General features: G+C 40.7%; 1 protein-coding gene across 1 annotated transcript in view; it reads left to right on the top strand.

Moving 5' to 3' along the window:
• Window positions 1–14,126, top strand: part of C5H3orf70 (chromosome 5 C3orf70 homolog) — a 28,355-nt gene extending 14,229 nt beyond the window's left edge. The window contains exon 2 of the mRNA XM_035133328.3: window positions 10,542–14,126. Coding sequence (XP_034989219.1) covers window positions 10,542–11,098 — 557 coding nt within the window. The 3' untranslated portion in view covers window positions 11,099–14,126. The remainder of the gene's footprint in view (window positions 1–10,541) is intronic.
• Window positions 14,127–17,646: the final 3,520 nt, after the last annotated feature.

Below are 17,646 nucleotides of genomic sequence, written 5' to 3'. Positions count from 1 at the left end.
TCCTCTGTTTATTTCACGGTTAGATACCTTCAAATTAGCCACAGAATTTGATGCTGTGAGGTAGGGATGCATACAGACTGCTAAATTAGTAAATAACTCTTTTTGAGCTCAACCTATTGACTTGCTGAGAATTTTAAAAAATGTAAATAAACTAACATTGTGATGAGCTTAACAACTAGCATTGCAAGGGGTTAGTCTAGAATAGATTACCCTTCCAACTCTTTAATTCTATGATTCGATGAAGACATTCCTCTCTTTAAAATCAGTGATGTGATTGGAGAGGATTGGTGTTTGACTTTAAGATAGCATAGACAGAGAGTTGTGCCCAAGTTATGTTAAGTGTAGATGCATTGATATTAATGGAGCTAAATTAAGACATTTCCATTACTGTCAGTGAGTCTGCTCTAAGTAGGACTAACATTAGATACAATGCATAAGTTACAGACAGATTCTTACCTATCTCCATGCACATATTTGAGCTGTCACCCAATTTTAAAAAATCTGAGGCTACAACCCTATACTGTATATAAATGGAATTAAGCATAATTCTGAGTAGACAAGTATAGGATTGCATTGTCTGTTAATTATAGGTTAAATCTATTCCATCTTATAAGAGGGGATTCTTTCTTTTGGACGGTGTTTGCATATGACCTTCTTAAAGTATGTGTGTTGGCAGAGGGAACCAGAATCCCTAAGCTTAATATCTGCCATGATGGAAGAAAAAAAGTTTATCACTTAATATCTTCTCATTGCTTTCCTAGGGGAGTTTTTATGTCTCCTGCCCCAGTAGGTGCAAAACAATAGTATCCTGTCTTCTGTACCACTCATGTTTAATCTGGTATTAGAAAAAGCATAGATAAGGATACAAAATCCAAAGTATATGTTGAATCTTATTTATTTTTTTAAAGGAACAAGCTGTTATGCTTCTACTGGTTACAGAAAAAAATCATCCAATAACTGCCTAAAGGAAACTGGTAGAGATCTGTTTACAATAATGAGGTAGCACATTAGTGGAAATGATTGATTAGGTTGATTATACCATGTGAGCAAATGTTCTTTTTGCTGCAAAAGACCTGTCATGTCTGCAACAAATGAGAGCTATGAGAGTCAACTTCTCCTACCTCTGGGAAGAAACAAAAGCTTTGTATGGAGGAGCTCTTGATCCAAATATGGGAAACAAGTCTCTACCCTGATTTCACAGAATGATATGTTGCTCTTGTGAGGGCCAAGTCTTCTACTTCTTCCTTAGTACAGTATGCCGTTTTGCAAATGCAGCTGGCCCATAAGAGCAACAATAAAATTGGTATCTTTTGAAGTGCCACAAGACTTCTTGTTTTCACCACCACTGACCTTTCTGGAATCTGAAAGGTTAAGGCTCTCTCTTGAGCCATGAAATAATTGGTAGAGCAGCTGACCAGCAAAGGCTTGGGTGCTAGAGGTTTTCTGCAATGTGATGTTACGTGTTGCTCTCATTACAGAGCAGCTACTCCCAATTTTCTGGCACTTTAGTATGGGCTCTCGCACAATGCATGTACTTACTTGCGATTGGGCCACAGTGGTGATATTGAATTACCTGCTCCTAATGGAAAAAGGGCAAATCCATTTCCCCCAAAGAAAGCGCAGCTCTGCTGATGGTGTTTGTGATGGAACAAAGCACTTTATTTCTTTCCTAAGAAATAAATGCATTCTTCTAAGGTAGCCATTAATGCTTACGGTTCCTTCTAAGCATCAGACAGTGTTTGAGTTTTCACCTGGTCAGGGTTAATTACCTTGGCTGCTTTTAAAAGCCTAGGCACAATTCATTTTTTTTTCAAATTACATAAGGCTTGTGGGAGTCAGGTGTGCTTTGAACAAAATAAAAGTTTTCTGTATGCATTTTTCAAATAACATTCATTTACAGATTATTCCACAAAGATTTGTTTCCTTTTATTATAACCAAGTACTGATAATCAAGTGACGGTGGGATTCATAAACAAAATGAGTTTATAGAGGTGATATTTCCATAGTTTCACAGGATGCTGCCTTATGTCAGCTGTTTCAAGAGTACTGGACCAGTGTGCTCTCAATGTCATTGTGCACAACCACAAGATATCATTAATGAAATCATTCTTATGCATTTAGCTCTGTCACATTTTTGAACATAGTCACATTTATTTAGGTGGATGGATTGAGCTCCAAAAGGGCTGGCACATAGGAGTCGTAGACCGTAAATCCACCACCAAACTGAGATTCTTTTCTGCATTATGTTAGTTGAGCCTTTTCTTTGGAACATGCTCAAGCCTGTCTAGAGCTACTTGTAGAGGACAAATGACTTTGTGAATAATCTTCTGTTAAAAGCTAAAAATTGTTTCTATGGCTTAATTTGAGTCAGTGTTGCATCCTGGGACATTTTTACAATTCCTGGGCATGGTAAGTTTAATAAAGGAGAGTAAATTGCAGCAGCTTACATTTCCCTTGCCACTCAGTAGTTGCAACAAGTCTCAACACACCTGGAATTAGGAGACAGAGTTTCCAGGTCAAAGGATGCATGTAAATGTGAGCCTTCATACGTCTCCTTTTAGAAATCAAATGCTTGCATTTCCCGTCATTCTTGAAATTCCTACTAGCATGCTTACTTTCATAGACATACATTTGGGGAAGTAGGTTATAATTATATGCTATAGTATGTGATCTGTCTTGGACCCCTGCCATTTTCTAGTAGAACATATGCCTTCTGAATAAACATAGTGATATAAGGGGCCGCTGACAAAGCTGCAGTATTTCTTGCTCATGAAACCTTTGAGAGTTTCAAATATGCTGTATATCTGATTGTTTCTGAGTACTAAGCAAGCCTGACCTTGGACACTGCCAGGATAGGAGACCACCTGGGACCACATGCAAGTCATTCCGAGGCCCTTGGAAGAGGAGCATGGCAAATACAGTAGACAAAAAAATCTGCAGAGGCAAAGATTAACTCTTGGCTTCAAATACTGTGCAAAGCTACCTGCACAAGTATCAGCCTACTTTGCTTTTTTTGCTTAAAATATTTATATGATGTGCTGAACCATTTTCTCAGGACAGTTTAAGACTGAGATAAAAAAACAGATGAAAAATAAGTAGATCAATAAAACGCATACATACCTAAAGCCCAGATAACAGGAACTGATAGAAGGACCTGAGAAAGTAAGAGTGGCTTTACGTGGTGTCAGCAGGAGATCAAGCCAGGCATCAAGTGAGGCTCTCTGGGGAGAGCATTCGAGAGCTGAGGTGCCACTACTGAAAAGACCCTTTCTCCAGTAGTTACCTGTCACACATAACCCGGCAGGAGCACCCAGAGAAAAGGGCCTCAGAAGGTTATTGAGATCTAGGTAGATGAACCTCCAGGTACTCTGGTTCCATGCCATGCGGGACTTTCAGGGTCAAAAAAAAAACCCAGCACTTTGACTTCGGCCTGGAAATAGACTGGAAACCATTGAAGCCAGGAAAGCACCAGCATGCTCTCCAGCTCATGCTCTCCAGTTCCAGTTAGCAGTCTTTCTGTGTTCTGATTTAATTGAAGTTTCACATTGGACTATTGCAGTGTATTGTACATGGGTCTGCCTTTGAAGGCAAATGGGAGGCTATCAGGACATGAAAAACTGAAGCTCGGTTGTCCCTGTCCAGATAGAGTCCTAGTTAGTAGTACAGCAATATAAACTGGAAAAAGGTGCTCCGTGCTACGGAGACAACCTGCACCTCCAGTGACATAGATGAACCAATTTTGTACGTAATACTTTGGGAGGAGTGCAACTCCATCCAGAATAGGCAGAACACTGCTCACCTAGACAGATAAACCAATACAGTACTAGCCATATCCTCAAACCTCCAATGACATGTAATTTAAATGTTATATGTAAACATAAAACAGCATGGAGGATAGAATAGCACCCTGTGGAGACCCCCAAAACACAAGTGCCAAGCAGTCTAGCAGTCTTTCCCCATCATCACCTAGAATTGTCTATCCAAGTAGGAGTAGAACTAGTTAGTCCCCCAGTCCCCAACTCATCCAGTCAGAAAGGATACCATGGTTGGTGGTATTGAAAGATTATAAAGGTCCAAGAGAATCAACAGTGTGCTTGTCTTTCTCATGGTAAAGGTCTTACCTCAGAGCGACTGAGGGAATTTCTGCTCCCAAACCATGCCTAAATGGATAAAGAAAATCCATCTTACATTCAAGAGTGCCAGAAGCTCATCGGCAACCACACAGTTGAGTACTGTGCCCAAGAAGGGAATGTTAGCCACTGGCTAACAGTAGTTCAGATCTTTGGGTTGAAGGCGGGTTTCAGGAGTAGTTATCCCACAGCCTTCTTTAAGATAGCTGGGATCTGCTTCACTTACAAATCATCACAGGGTAGAATCTACTTACATATAAAAACTGCTGTGAAAATGCTTTTTTAAAAAGAGTTTTGGAAAATACATTAATTTTTGCATAGCTCACTTTTGCCATCTAGTGTCACATTTGTATATTGCACCTTACAACACATTTAAAACATTTTATTTGCGGCGGTGTAGCTGAGTCCAGGATCTGTGATGAAAAATCTAATTCCTCTATATTATAGGTCAGTGTACAGTGATACCTCTGATTAAGAACTTAATTCGTTCCAGAGGTCCATTCTTAACCTGAAACTGTTCTTAACCTGAAGCATCACTTTAGCTAATGGGGCCTCCTGCTGCCGCCACGCCGCCAGAGCACGATTTCTTTTCTCATCCTGAAGCAAAGTTCTTAACCTGAGGTACTATTTCTGGGTTAGTGAAGTTTGTAACCTGAAGTGTTTGCAACCCAAGGTACCACTGTACAAGAAAATGTGGAAGTTATGGTTACCGGTATGTGAAAGCTATGGCTCTGACAATTATTATTACTATTTCTTAGTAGGTGAGGCTATTGGAAAAGAAATGTTCAGAAAGACCCAGTATGTTATAGATTATTTCAGTCATATATAAAAGCTGATAAAGTCCACTGCAGTATCATTTTTTACCACATAACCTGTGGTATGAATACAGCAGCTCTGCACAGGGAGAATTTCTATTTTGAGTCACCTTTGTGTGTCTTGGAAGGAAGGATGGGTATTATCAGCCTTCCACAGTTGGTGCATTTGGAGGCACAGATGGGTTGGTTTCCTTGAGTAATGACTGTGAGCCAGCAAGAAAATCAAAAACATATCCTGTATCTCCTGTCTGCAGTCTCTGATCAAAACATCTTGATCTAAAGTGTTCTGCAACATAGCAGGAGCCAGTCATTATTTTGGAGTGTTTTAAATTTAGCATTTCCTGTATTGCAGCCCTAAATCTATTATTTGGAAATAAGTCCAACTGCTTTCAATGACAGTTACTTCTCAGAAAGTTTGCTTAAAAGATATTAGGAAATAAAACATGAAACATATGTTCTGTGCAACACAGTTTACTTGGAAGAAATAACAGGTTATGTTTAACCCACATGGCACATACCTACAAGTGAACAGAGTTGTCAGCAAGTCAGTGTTTTACCTGCCTATTTGGTATCATTGCATTGGTTTCAATATTAGGTGTTTGATTTAGGGTTTTTTTTAAATAAAAAAAACCTGTATATTAATAACAATCTCAGTTCTGCTTATGTAGGCAGCACAGCACTAGTCACGCCCAAGAGTGAAGTAACAGCAGATGTGGGAGACTCCCAAGATCTATATTAGTACAAAAGAATCTTTAGGAAATAAAACTTCAAGGGGGAATCCACACCCCCAATAAGGACTGAGTAGGCTTATTCACCAGGAAAGTGCTTGTGGTCAAGGACTGAGACTTATCTCCTTTCTTGGCCATGAAACTCACTTGAAGAACCGTTTGTCAATCACTCTCACACAGGTATTGTTCTGAGGATATATATATTTAGTTCATAAAAATTGCATACAGCTTTTTTGTTTATTTTTAAAACAACCCTCAAAGTGGGATGGAACCACACAGTCCTTAAAATAAAGTTGAATGCTGTATAAATAGAATATTAAATAAAAATAAAAAGTTGCAAAAGAACCTTGAAGGTGTTTCCGCCCCCTAGAGCTCACTTCAGTTTGTAGCCTATAGGTAGAATCCAGCGTAGGTCTATGTCTCTTATTCCATTAGGATTCTCCTTGCACAGAGCACTTCCCCCCTCTTGTTTCCCTGTACCCCCACATGGCGTCTGGAGCAAATTTTGGAAATGCACAGGCAAGGTGGGGAAAGTCCTATTGCAGAAGCAGAAGTCTTGTTGGTAGTTCGTTCATTCATTCATTCATTCATTCCCTCCTAGGCCATATTGTAAAGCAAGATTTAGTGACTGTTTCTGTTTTGATAAGAGCATCTGATACTGACAGTTTCATGTTTCTTAGACATCTTATTAGATTTTTGATGCAAATAGTTTTCGGTCCGCTTTCTCCCTCCTCTAAAATGTTGCTGAGCGTCTCAAACAATTCAAGTAAGGTACAGTATATGATTAGCTGACACCGTGCCTATGCAATGGTAGCGGCTTATCTGATGGGAAACAACATTTGTATAAGGATGAGCAAACACAACTTTCAAGTAGGATCTAGAAATAATCGAAAGCAAATAGTTCTGGTTACAGGTAGGTAGCCGTGTTGGTCTGGATCGAAGTAAAATAAAAAAATTCCTTCAGTAGCACCTTAAAGACCAACTAAGTTTTTATTTTGGTATGAGCTTTGAAGAAGTGTGCATGCACACGAAAGCTCATACCAAAATAAAAACTTAGTTGGTCTTTAAGGTGCTACTGAAGGAATTTTTTTATTTTACTTCGAAAGCAAATAGATTGCTTTCTTGAATGTTTACTGGGTGTCCAGAACTATCATCCGAACTCCTGCCTGGAGTTCTGGGCTCTGCGTATATGGCGTAGATTGGAGACTTCAGACTCTGCTAATGTCACGGAACGGTTGGCGGGCGGTTGAAGCCCTGACTGAGGACGTCAGGACCAGAGGCAAGATGGTGATGTAGAAGCAGGAACAGGTGCAGGGCTGAGGGTCCAGCAGCAGGCAGTCGCAGGGTCAAGGAGCAAGGCAGAGATGAAGGTCTAAGGAGCAAGGCGTCGGCAAGGCAAGGGTCCAAGGAACAAGAGGCCAGAGGCAACCAGGCAGGGATTGCTGTGGCAAAGAGCTGAAGAGAAATGCTGGGCTTTTATCCCTCCCAGCTCCTGCCACCAGGTGCAGTGAGGTATCAAGTGGCCTCACCTGAGTGACCACTCCTTGCTTCTCCAGCACAAGCTGAGGCAGGCCCCAGTCCTGCAAAGCACTACAGGCCCCAGAGCCTGACTCCTGTCTATACTTCTGACAGCTAAGGATTTCTCACTATGAATGAGGCCCTATCCACCCTCTTCACTTGTGTTCCTTACCAATGGTGGCTGGGAGGCCTCAGTTACAAAGAGAAATCTGTATTACAGCCTCAGGCCTTCAGACCCTGCTGTTTAGTGCTTTCATTTCCTCAACGTAGGGCCTAAAGGCCCAATCTGAACCAGCTGGCATTCATTTTCTGTGATTTCCCAGCATCCCTGGCTGAATTATGCATGTATAAAGGATTTCTTAGCCTTGTGCTTACGTCCCTGAGGTAACGGACTGGGATGGACTCAGCAGGTCTGCATCGGTAGTGCTGTAGCCTCACATCAGGTTCTAGAGGCAATAATAGGCCTGCCCAGGAACATGATTTCTACTTCTAGTTTGTATACCATTTGATCACAGTCATCCCTATGTGGCATGCAACAGAAATAAAAATGCATCCGAGCTATAAAATCAAAATTCGATTTAAAAGCCAATTGAAATATACTGGTAAAAGGTCTTCAGTAGGTGCCAGAAGTGCAGCAGGGAGGGCGGCCTATCTGACCTCAACTGGAGTTTCATAAAATAGGGTCCACAATACTGAACAGAAAGATTTGGGAGTAGCACTTGCTTTGTTATCCTGATTAATTTTTAGAATGGAGATGGGCTCCAGGTTGTCTCAACTCCGGTCTGGAGTGAATTTGTTGCCAGCAGGAGGGGAGCAACTCCCATAATCTAGCCACAAATTTTATTTTTGCAAAGCTTGTGCTTATCGCAACCTGAAGCTAAAGCTGAATTCCTGGATTCCATACAACCAAATGTCTCTCTTCTACTTCCCCTCTACCCAAGTGCTCTGCAAGAAACATAATAGACACACATGGGGATAACATTATTGTTGAAAAATGTTTGTAATCGTAGAATGACCATTATTAGGATTCAGGGTCCACCTGCAACACTTGCCTCCAGATTCTGAAGCTCAGGCAATTGTTCAGTGTTTTAACTCTACACTGTTTGTAGTGGTTAACATGTGTACTGTAATTGACACAGATTAACACTGAAAATAGATAATTGTCAATCATTTTGCATTGACTGGAATTAGAAGGATACATTAATGCATAACTGTACTGGTTTTCATAAGGTCTGTGCCTTGGGCTTACAAAATAAGAGCTTTGGAAGGATGGAGAAGATGGAAGATGTTAGCTGTGCTAGCAAATGCATATATGGGAAAAGGAAGCAGATGCTAACAAAGGCATGGATGCTTTGTTTGCCAACTTGTTTAGCTTGTAATTCATTACTGAGAACCTGGAGAGTCATAGAAAGAAAAGCGCTGTCTCAAAATAGATCCAATTAGTTGTGGGCAAGAACAGTAGAAAGTTTTCACTGAGTGTTTACTACAGTGGCATGTGAGCACAACAGTAGTCCTCCATGTTTATAACATTTCTGTCACACAGCTGCTCATGATGCATTTTAGAAGACATTGAAATTCTATTCCTTTGGGTTTTTGAATTGGGCTCAGATTTCTCATTCATTGCAACAAAGCTGTGTCTTTTTGCTTTTTAAAATTCTATATGGCTTCCTTTAGCAGCGCTTTCAAGCTTCTTGTTCAATACAGCATAAGAGCCCATTTTACAGCCAGCATAATCCTATTTTCTTCTTATTTAGCTGAATTATCAGAGTGCCAGTGGCAGTCACAGCTTTGGAGTCCTTTCATATCCTGCTTTAAAACTTCTTCCGTTGCCAGCTGCAGCCACAATCGTGTCCAATACAGTACTACCAAAAGGAAAAATGCAGCACCCTCCCAAAAGACATACTTGTGTAGTAGGCATGGCACTTATGGAAAGCTCGCTTTCAGTTGACTGTGAAGAAAAATAAGCCACAAATAAGAATGTGGAAAGAGCCCAGAGGGATTAAACCAAGGAACCATCTAGATCAGGGTTGTTTCCCACAGTGACTATGCAGATGCCTCATGGAAACCTGTGTGACCATAGCGCAGTGGGTAGAACACATGCCTTGCATTCAGAAAGTCCCACGCTCAATTTTTGGCTTTTCCAGGGAGGGCTGGGAAAGACCCCCAAGGGCTGCTGCCAGTTAGTGTGGGGAAACCACCTGGCCCACAGAGCCTTCAATGGTCCCACCCTCCTCCCACTGGCCTAGCAGTGACATACGTTGCTTCTGTGCTAGACTAGGAGGGGGAAAAACACATTTCCCACATCCAGCAAAGAAGGAAAGTCAGCTGCCACTGCAGAGACAGATTGCTCTGTTCCTGCTCTAGCAGCTCATTTTCCTTCTGCGCTAGGATGAGAAAAAGAAAAGCCTGCTCCCGCACCCAAGCATAGAAGAAAAGTGGCTGGAAGGAAATGGTGTCAATGTGGTGTGGGTGTGAAAGAGAGGAGAGAGAAAAGGGGGTTGGGTAGAGAGGAGTGTTCCCACCCACCACCAGTATGTAGCCCCTAACCACTCCTCGATGGAAATGTAGCCCTTGCCCTTTTAAAAAGGTACCCCATTCGTTTTGTAGACAATGCTATTTTAAATGACTTTTTCTGTACACTGCTAGTCTGTTAATGACAGTATATAAATACAGTGGTACCTCGGTTTAAGTACACAATTGGTTCCAGAAGTCTGTACTTAACCTGAAGCGAACTTTCCCATTGAAAGTAATGGAAAGTGGATTAATCCGTTCCAGACAGTCCGCAGAGTACTTAAACTGAAGCGTACTTAACCTGAAGCGAACTTTCCCATTAAAAGTAATAGAAAGTGGATTAATCCGTTCCAGACGGGTCCGCGGAGTACTCAACCTGAAGCGTACTTAACCCAAAGTATGAGTGTAATTGGTTCCGGAAGTCTGTACTTAACCTGAAGCAAACTTTCCCATTGAAAGTAATGGAAAGTGGATTAATCCGTTCCAGACGGTGCGTGGAGTACTTAACCTGAAGTGCAGTTAACCTGAAGCAAACTTTCCCATTGAAAGTAATGGAAAGTGGATTAATCCGTTCCAGACGTGTCCGCGGAGTACTTAAACTGAAAGTACTCAAACCGAAGCATACTTAAACCGAGTTATGACTGTACTTTTATAAATACTGAACTAGGTGAAGGTACTGGTACGTCATATAAGGCAACTTCCTATGTTCCTAGCCTTCTTGTTACATTACCTGTACTTCTCAGCAACTGATATCCAGGGCCTAATGCCCAATTTGTTCCTGACCTAGTTCCTACACAGCAGAATGTGGCTTCTAATTCATCTTTTCATATCCTTCACAGGCAAATATGTCTATCAGCCTATGACTCCAGTAGAACAACTTCCAAGCACAGAAATACCTGTTCGGCCTCGGGGAACCACAAACACCATTCAGATATCTGTCTCGCTCACGGAACACTTTTTGAAGTTTGCACCTGTCTTCCAGCCACCATTACCCCCAGATTCCCCACGGTTCTGCACAATCTCGGACCTCTTTATTGACAATTATCGTGTGAAATGCATCAATGGGAAGATGTGTTACGTGCAGAGGCAACCTCCTGCTCCCCCCAATAAAACGAAGCCTCAGGAGGTCACCACACGCAATGCCTTAATTTTGAGAGAGAATAATACACCAAAAATAGATCATTGCTCTTCCCCCTCCAGCTCTGAGGACTCTGGGATCAATGCTGTTGGGGCTCACTATATGGAGTCATGTGATGAGGACACAGAGGAAGGGGCAGAGCTAAGTTCAGAAGAAGATTATAGTCCAGACAGTAGCTGGGAACCGGATGAGTGTCCCCTCCTATCACCCTCACAATGCGAACTAGAAGTGATTGAGACCATAGAAACCACAGTGTGAAGTGCTGAGCTGGAAACTAGCTAGGCATACTTAAAACAATACTGGTTTTCTAGCATTTATACTAGCTTTTTTCTGACAGGTCCTTTTCTCCAATGCACTTGACAACCCACGGAGGAATGTAGTTAACAGTATTTAGTCACTTGTGAATTAGTTGTTTGATCCTAATCAAACCACTGAATTTCCAAGAGCCCTATTGTATGTTTTTAAAGTTACAGATTTGACATATTTTTTAGTTCTAGACTGTGCCTGATTTTGGTATGGTGCACTTAATTTGCAAAAATCAGGTCGAATTGTGAGCTGTTTCTATTACAGTGGTACCTCGACATCCGAATGCCTTGACATCCAAAGGTTTCGACTTACGAAGTCGGCAAACCTGGAGGTCTTTTCACCGTGCGTGTGTTCTGCGCCTGCGCAGAAGCGCAAAATCGCGCTTTGCGCATGCGCAAAATGGACGCTTTGACAACTAAAGGTTTCGACTTACAAAGAGCGCCACAGAATGGATTGCCTTCATAAGTCGAGGTACCACTGTAGTTCCAAATTACTTCTTCAGAGCAAGGAGGCAGCCTTTCATCAACACACCAAATGTTTGGGTGACCAAAGCCCTTCTTTATTTAGTTTTTTAATTTCGTGTATGAGACCAAGACCCATGTCTCTCACCACAAGTTCTGCAGTCATTGTACCCCCTTTTCAAATAACCTGCATGCACACCACCCTTTTACAGGCTGCAGAGTAACTCAGGGGGTTCCCAGAAAAAGCACAATATACCCTTATTAATCATAATCCTGTTGGAAAAGAATGATAAAGATGCCTGAATTTAAAATCTTTTTAGGGTGAGTTGTTACACTGCCAATTGACCAACTTTATTTGGTCTTCAGTCTGACTTAAATTGATTCATGTGTTACAAACTGAGGCCAAATTGGATTGGGTTGCAAAGGTATGGCATAGATTGAAGAGCTTCTAACCTGAAATAGGTTCATGGTGTCAAACTTTGTTTTTCTCTCTCCAAACCAGCCAGATGTTTTTGCCTGGGGTTTGAACACACCCATGGCAAAACTGATTATGCGAATCTGCCCTTGCCATCTGCTCATGAGCCCATTATTTAGAAGTCTGTCCAGCTGATCAGTGGTATACCAGCGGCTTCTGTAAAAAAATAAATGAAAATCACTCAACCCTTTCTGCTGTGCATATATTCAATACATGTACACCTGAACTTAATTTTGTAAGTCAAATAATTGTACATGTATTGACATGGATGGTAGAAACCAGCTCAGTACTGTAGTAGGGGTGTAAAGGTTTTGTTCAGCTTACTGCTCTATTGGTTTGTTCTTACTCTGAGCCAGTAATGGTTTAAGATTTAAGTTTAGTATTGGGTCCAAATTAATATCAGTTTGGAAAAGGGCAACTTTCCTGCTGGGTTGGACTATGGCTCCCCCCATGGTGATTAAGGCAGGAGGAAAAACTTGCCCAGACCTGGTTGGCTCAAAGGCCATTTCCATGCCTGTTAGGTGTCCAACTAAAAGACACTAATTCCAGCTGCTGAAACACTTTGATTTAATCAAAGTCTACTTGAAAAAGTCGCAGCTAATTGGACAAACTTTTTTTTCCTTTCACTGTGTCCTTCCAATTCACATTGAAAGTTCTCATGTAACATATAGAACAGCTGAAAAGTGTACAGTGAGTAAGACAGGTCTTTAAACTCCCTCATGTATTTGCGTCTCAGCTTTAGTTGTGCAGAGGCAGGTTATCCTCTGAGGAGAGATGCTCTGTGAATCAGTTCAAGCATGGTGGCCCTTTGAGTCCTAAGGACTGGGGGTAAGTTTAGTTTTAGTCAGAAATAGATTACACTTCAGGGTCAAGTGCTGTTGGACATATCGCAAGACCTCCCAAAACTATACGCTGTGACCACATCGTTTTTCTGACATTGGTTAAATCACTTTCCATAAGTCTTGGTGAGAATGAACATATAAATATGTACAGATATAGCTCTCAGTATTAGATTATTTTATGCTGTGTTGTCGAATGCTGCTCTTTAAACACTATCCTAACACATTACTATGTTTTCTACACTCTGACATAGACACTTTTTAGAAAGCGTTTAGATTACAATGTGTATTATGAACAACTATATAAACTGATATTGTACTATAAAATATAAAAATAACACCCTGAGAAGAAAAATGAAGTATTTATTATGATGAATTATATTAAAATGCATTTATTGGCAAAATGCTAAGGAACTCAGTTCTTGGCATCACAAATGGTAAATCCTTTCTTAGCATTTCTGGAGATATTCTGCTAACTTTTAAAGAAAAACATTCTGTTTTATAAATTTAGTAAATTCTAGTTCATAGAGTTTACTAAAAAGGTATTATTTGGGGGTTATTAAAGTGTTTTCTCAGGTGCTGTACTGTTAAGCATACTTATGGCTTTTATAGCGGGAAGACAATGCATAAAACGAAATTGCATTACTCTAGCTAGGGGTTTGAAATGCATTGTATACATTTGCAATTGGCTTTCTTATGTGTGAAATGAGTAAGGATCTCTGGAAATGGCAGAGGGGGCTAGAAAAAAATGTGAATTACACTTGAGGGCAGAAACAGGGCAGCTTCTGAAAGTACACCTTAGTTTCTTTCATTACACTTAAGAATCACGAAACCTTCCTCTCGGCAGACTAGCAGCCACCAAACCAGGGCTAAGATTGAGAAATTCATTCTGAACTGAGGCATGAGCTGGGTTAAATTCAGTACAGATTTACTTATATGGGTACACTCTTTATCAAACTGTTAATTAGCAATAGCTGCATACAATGTTAATCTGTTAAACTTGTTCTGTTCGAAAGTCTTAAGCACAATGGGCAAAATCCTGTAGTGCCTGGCTTCCCTGGAGATTGCCTGGGTGCAGGCCATGGCCGGATTTGGTTAGATGATTTAGCACATGATGCTGTGTCTCAACGTACTGCCCAAGGGTACCCTATTGTTTCATGTAAACTTCTCACAAAATAATAAATGTGAAGACTGCTTTTGCACAAGCATAGTGTTGAGGCAAATTTATTTTCCATAATTCTGTACTGCTCCAAAAATGTTGAATTCTAAATGGGGACTGGTGTGATTTGATGCTATCTTCAGGTGTAGCTGTGCATTATCATGAAATTGCTGGAGTGTAGCTGAATTGGATGCGGCAACTATCACCTGGGAAATAATGATGACACCAGAGTCTCTGTTAGCTTCTTGCTACACTAGCACCATTCTTCATTCCTTAGTTCCAATGTAGTTAATATTGTACAGTAGTTGTCTTTCTACAGTTAAGTTTTGCTAGACAAGGCCTGTTACTATTTTCTGTAAAACTACTTTAAAGCAGATTTCCCTTAGTAAACCCTGAAAGTTCTTTATCATTCTTGTAATAGCTAGAGAAGAGAATTTATACTTTCTTCTTTGACCAAACCTCATTTTCTGCTTTCTTTTAAGTTAGTCAGTTAAGACTTGAGTAACAAGAATATATTCCATTGAGCATCTGGCCATTAATTCTGCCCCTCCACAAACAGAACATTTCTGTTTAAGGAATGCACCCTCTCCTGTCTTCTTTATTTCACTTCCGACTACAGTACAGTATCTTGCAACAGTTTAACAGATACCCATTTTGAGTTTGAAAGCAGTTGATAGCAGACTTGACCTGATCAGGAATTCTGTAAACGGGACAAAGATTGGAGCTGTTTTTAAATAGAACAACATGCAATATTGTCACTGTGACATCAGAACATTTTAATGGGTCAGCTTGGGGATTGAACCTAAGACCTGCTGCATATAGAGCATCCTTCATCACTTGAATTATGACTCTTCTCCATGGGTACAAGTACACAAAGACATATTACTTATTTGCTTATACCAATCACAGAACATAGTCAGTGGCAAACAGATCCTACTGCTAACCCATGCTGATACAGAAAAGTTTAAGGAAATACCACAGCAAAGGTAAGATAAGAATAGAATAAGAGTTGGTTGACTTATCTGAACACTTGTAACTGAAATGGGTGAATGACAATGACATAAAATAGATGGTCTCCCACACCATAGATGTTTCCCAACTTCTGTCTACACAAGTCTTTCCTCCATCCATATTCCAAACATTGTAGCCAGAAGGTCATAACTGTGTGTTCATGTACAAATTTGCTTTGGGACATGGCTGAAATTGCTTTGCTGCAGCCTCAAGAAAGGACACTTTTTAGATTTCTAAATGCAACAGAAGGTAAAAGGGTATTGTGCTGCTGCCAGTCTCAATAGGGCTTTTTAAATCTAAAAATTGGTGGAATTCTTAATACTCTATTGGATTGGCTAATCTCCTAGCTCTCTATTAGCTCACTGTGCTTCCACATCCTGAATATGAAAGAGCCCTGCTCTACCACAATTAGCAAAGACCTTGGGCAGCTTAGCAGTTATTTTTATCAGTAGAACCTTCTCTTTCCTCTTTGTAAGTCATTTACAATGAAATAAGATAGATGAGTTCTTGCTTATTCCGCCAGTTAATAGAGTACTAGACATTAAACAAAGATGAACATCCTACAACGAAAACATATTCAAATCAGCCTATCCTACACAATAAGGATTGCTTGAGCACATTTGGCGAAAAAGGTTCTTTTTTTGGGGGGGGGGGGTTATGAGTAGTGTGAACAGCACTTTCTCAGAAACAATACTGGAGAATGGTATAACAACCTGACTGCTAAAAAAAGAGCAGGGGAGGGGGCTTTGTAAAGGCAGGAAACAGGAGGGACATAAGAATCATGCATTACATACCGTACTCAACACAGAGGCAAGATTAGTCTTCCTTCTATACATACAAAAAATAAAGTATTTTCAGCATGATTTAGGCATTAGAATCCATAAGCTCAGGAGCTAGTCAAAACAGATGATTTATAATGATTAAAAGGCAGGGGATTGGCACTGCTAGTGGCATCAAAGACTCAAGTTAATGCTCCAGAAACTGAATGACTATCCTTGTGAATTATACGTGGAAGGAAGCCATTATTCCACTTTCAGAAATACACACAGAGTGATCAGTAATAATAATAATAATAATTGTGTGTGTTTATATGAATGAGTTTAAATAGTAGTTACATTCTGAGAAAGCTAGCCTGCTAGTATGTAGCAAAGGCTCAGAGTGGGAAATACTTAAAAACTAGTCTCAATAGGGAAGAGTTGCAAAGAAGGGTGCAGAGACCTTCCCCATGTGCAGTTTGGCCAAACAGGGCATGAAATCTGGAGTCAATGCCTGCAGCTTAAAGGTGAACACTGAGAAGTGTGCGCTTCCCTAAGGACCTTCAGCATAAAAAAATAAATAAATAAATTTCAACAATTTCCCAAAAACACTCTTCTCTTGTATGCAAGTTGTCCACGTCATGCTGTCAGCTTGCTGCTGCCCTATATCCTCGCTCTTCCTCCTGAACTTCCATTACCATGGTTGGGAAAAAAAGCACATTCCTGCTTATAAATAAGGGACAGTAATGAAGCCAGACTCTTGACTGTTGGGGCAGGGGAGAAGAGGCACAAAGAACAAACAAAGCCTATCTTAGAGAAATAGTTGACTAGCACCTTCACCTATAATGTCCTGCCAGCACATTCTGTTGCCACGGCTGTCATTTCCTCCACAGTTCTTTTGGCATCTAGCCTTGCAACTGAAAGAACAGTTGGCATCACTTAGTGGGCCAGGGGCCTCCAGTTGTTAAACCTTCTGCTACACAGTCTCCAAATAGCAACATTATATTTGGCAGCTGGTTTTGATCCAAATGCTTGGTTGAACAAGAGTATTAACAAAATCAAGACATCACACTACTATACCCACTTAATGGGATAAAGCTCCATTGAACTGAATGGGCAAGATTCACCCAATGAGCTCATTCGGTGGAAGCCTTGCACAAGGACTTCTGCTTGTGCAGCAGGGCTTTCCCCCTCTCCTCTTCTGGTGCGTCCCCTGAAATTGGCTCAGCGCGGGAGCACAGTGCATAGGTGGGAGAAGAGCGGGGATCACTCCATCGGACTGGAAGAGCCTGATGCTGAATTCTACTCAATGGGTCTTGGTTATGAGCACTGCCCTGTAAGAACATAAGTGGACCCCTTTGGTGTAGAAGCATTTCCTTTTGTCAGTCCTATTCAGCTTCATTGGATACATCCAGGTTCTAGCATTATGAAGGAGCAAGTAAAACTGGTTATCCACTTCCTTGACACTAAGCATAATTTTATAAGCCTCTGTTATGTTTTCCCCTTACCTGCCTATCTTCTAAACTAAACAGACCTAACACTGTAACATTCCCTAATTTGGGAGGTGGTCAGCTCTTTCTCATTTTGGTTGTATTTTATGAACCTTTGCCAGCTCGCCAATATCTTTTTTGAAATTTGGCAACCAAATGTGTGCTCATACCGTACATTTATATAATAGCACTTGATACTGGCACTTTTATTTAAATTACCTACTGCAGAGACATTTCTTACTAGAACGGTAAGCATATTTTGATTAAGACCAAGAAAACCTGCTTACCAGGAGTTGATATTCCTTTACCG

This window comes from Zootoca vivipara, chromosome 5, assembly GCF_965207765.1.
Source record: "Zootoca vivipara chromosome 5, rZooViv2.hap1.1, whole genome shotgun sequence".
NCBI classification, from domain to species: Eukaryota; Metazoa; Chordata; class Lepidosauria; order Squamata; family Lacertidae; genus Zootoca; species Zootoca vivipara.
Note: the sequence above shows the minus strand (reverse complement) of the source record. Positions and strands in the feature narration are given on the sequence as shown.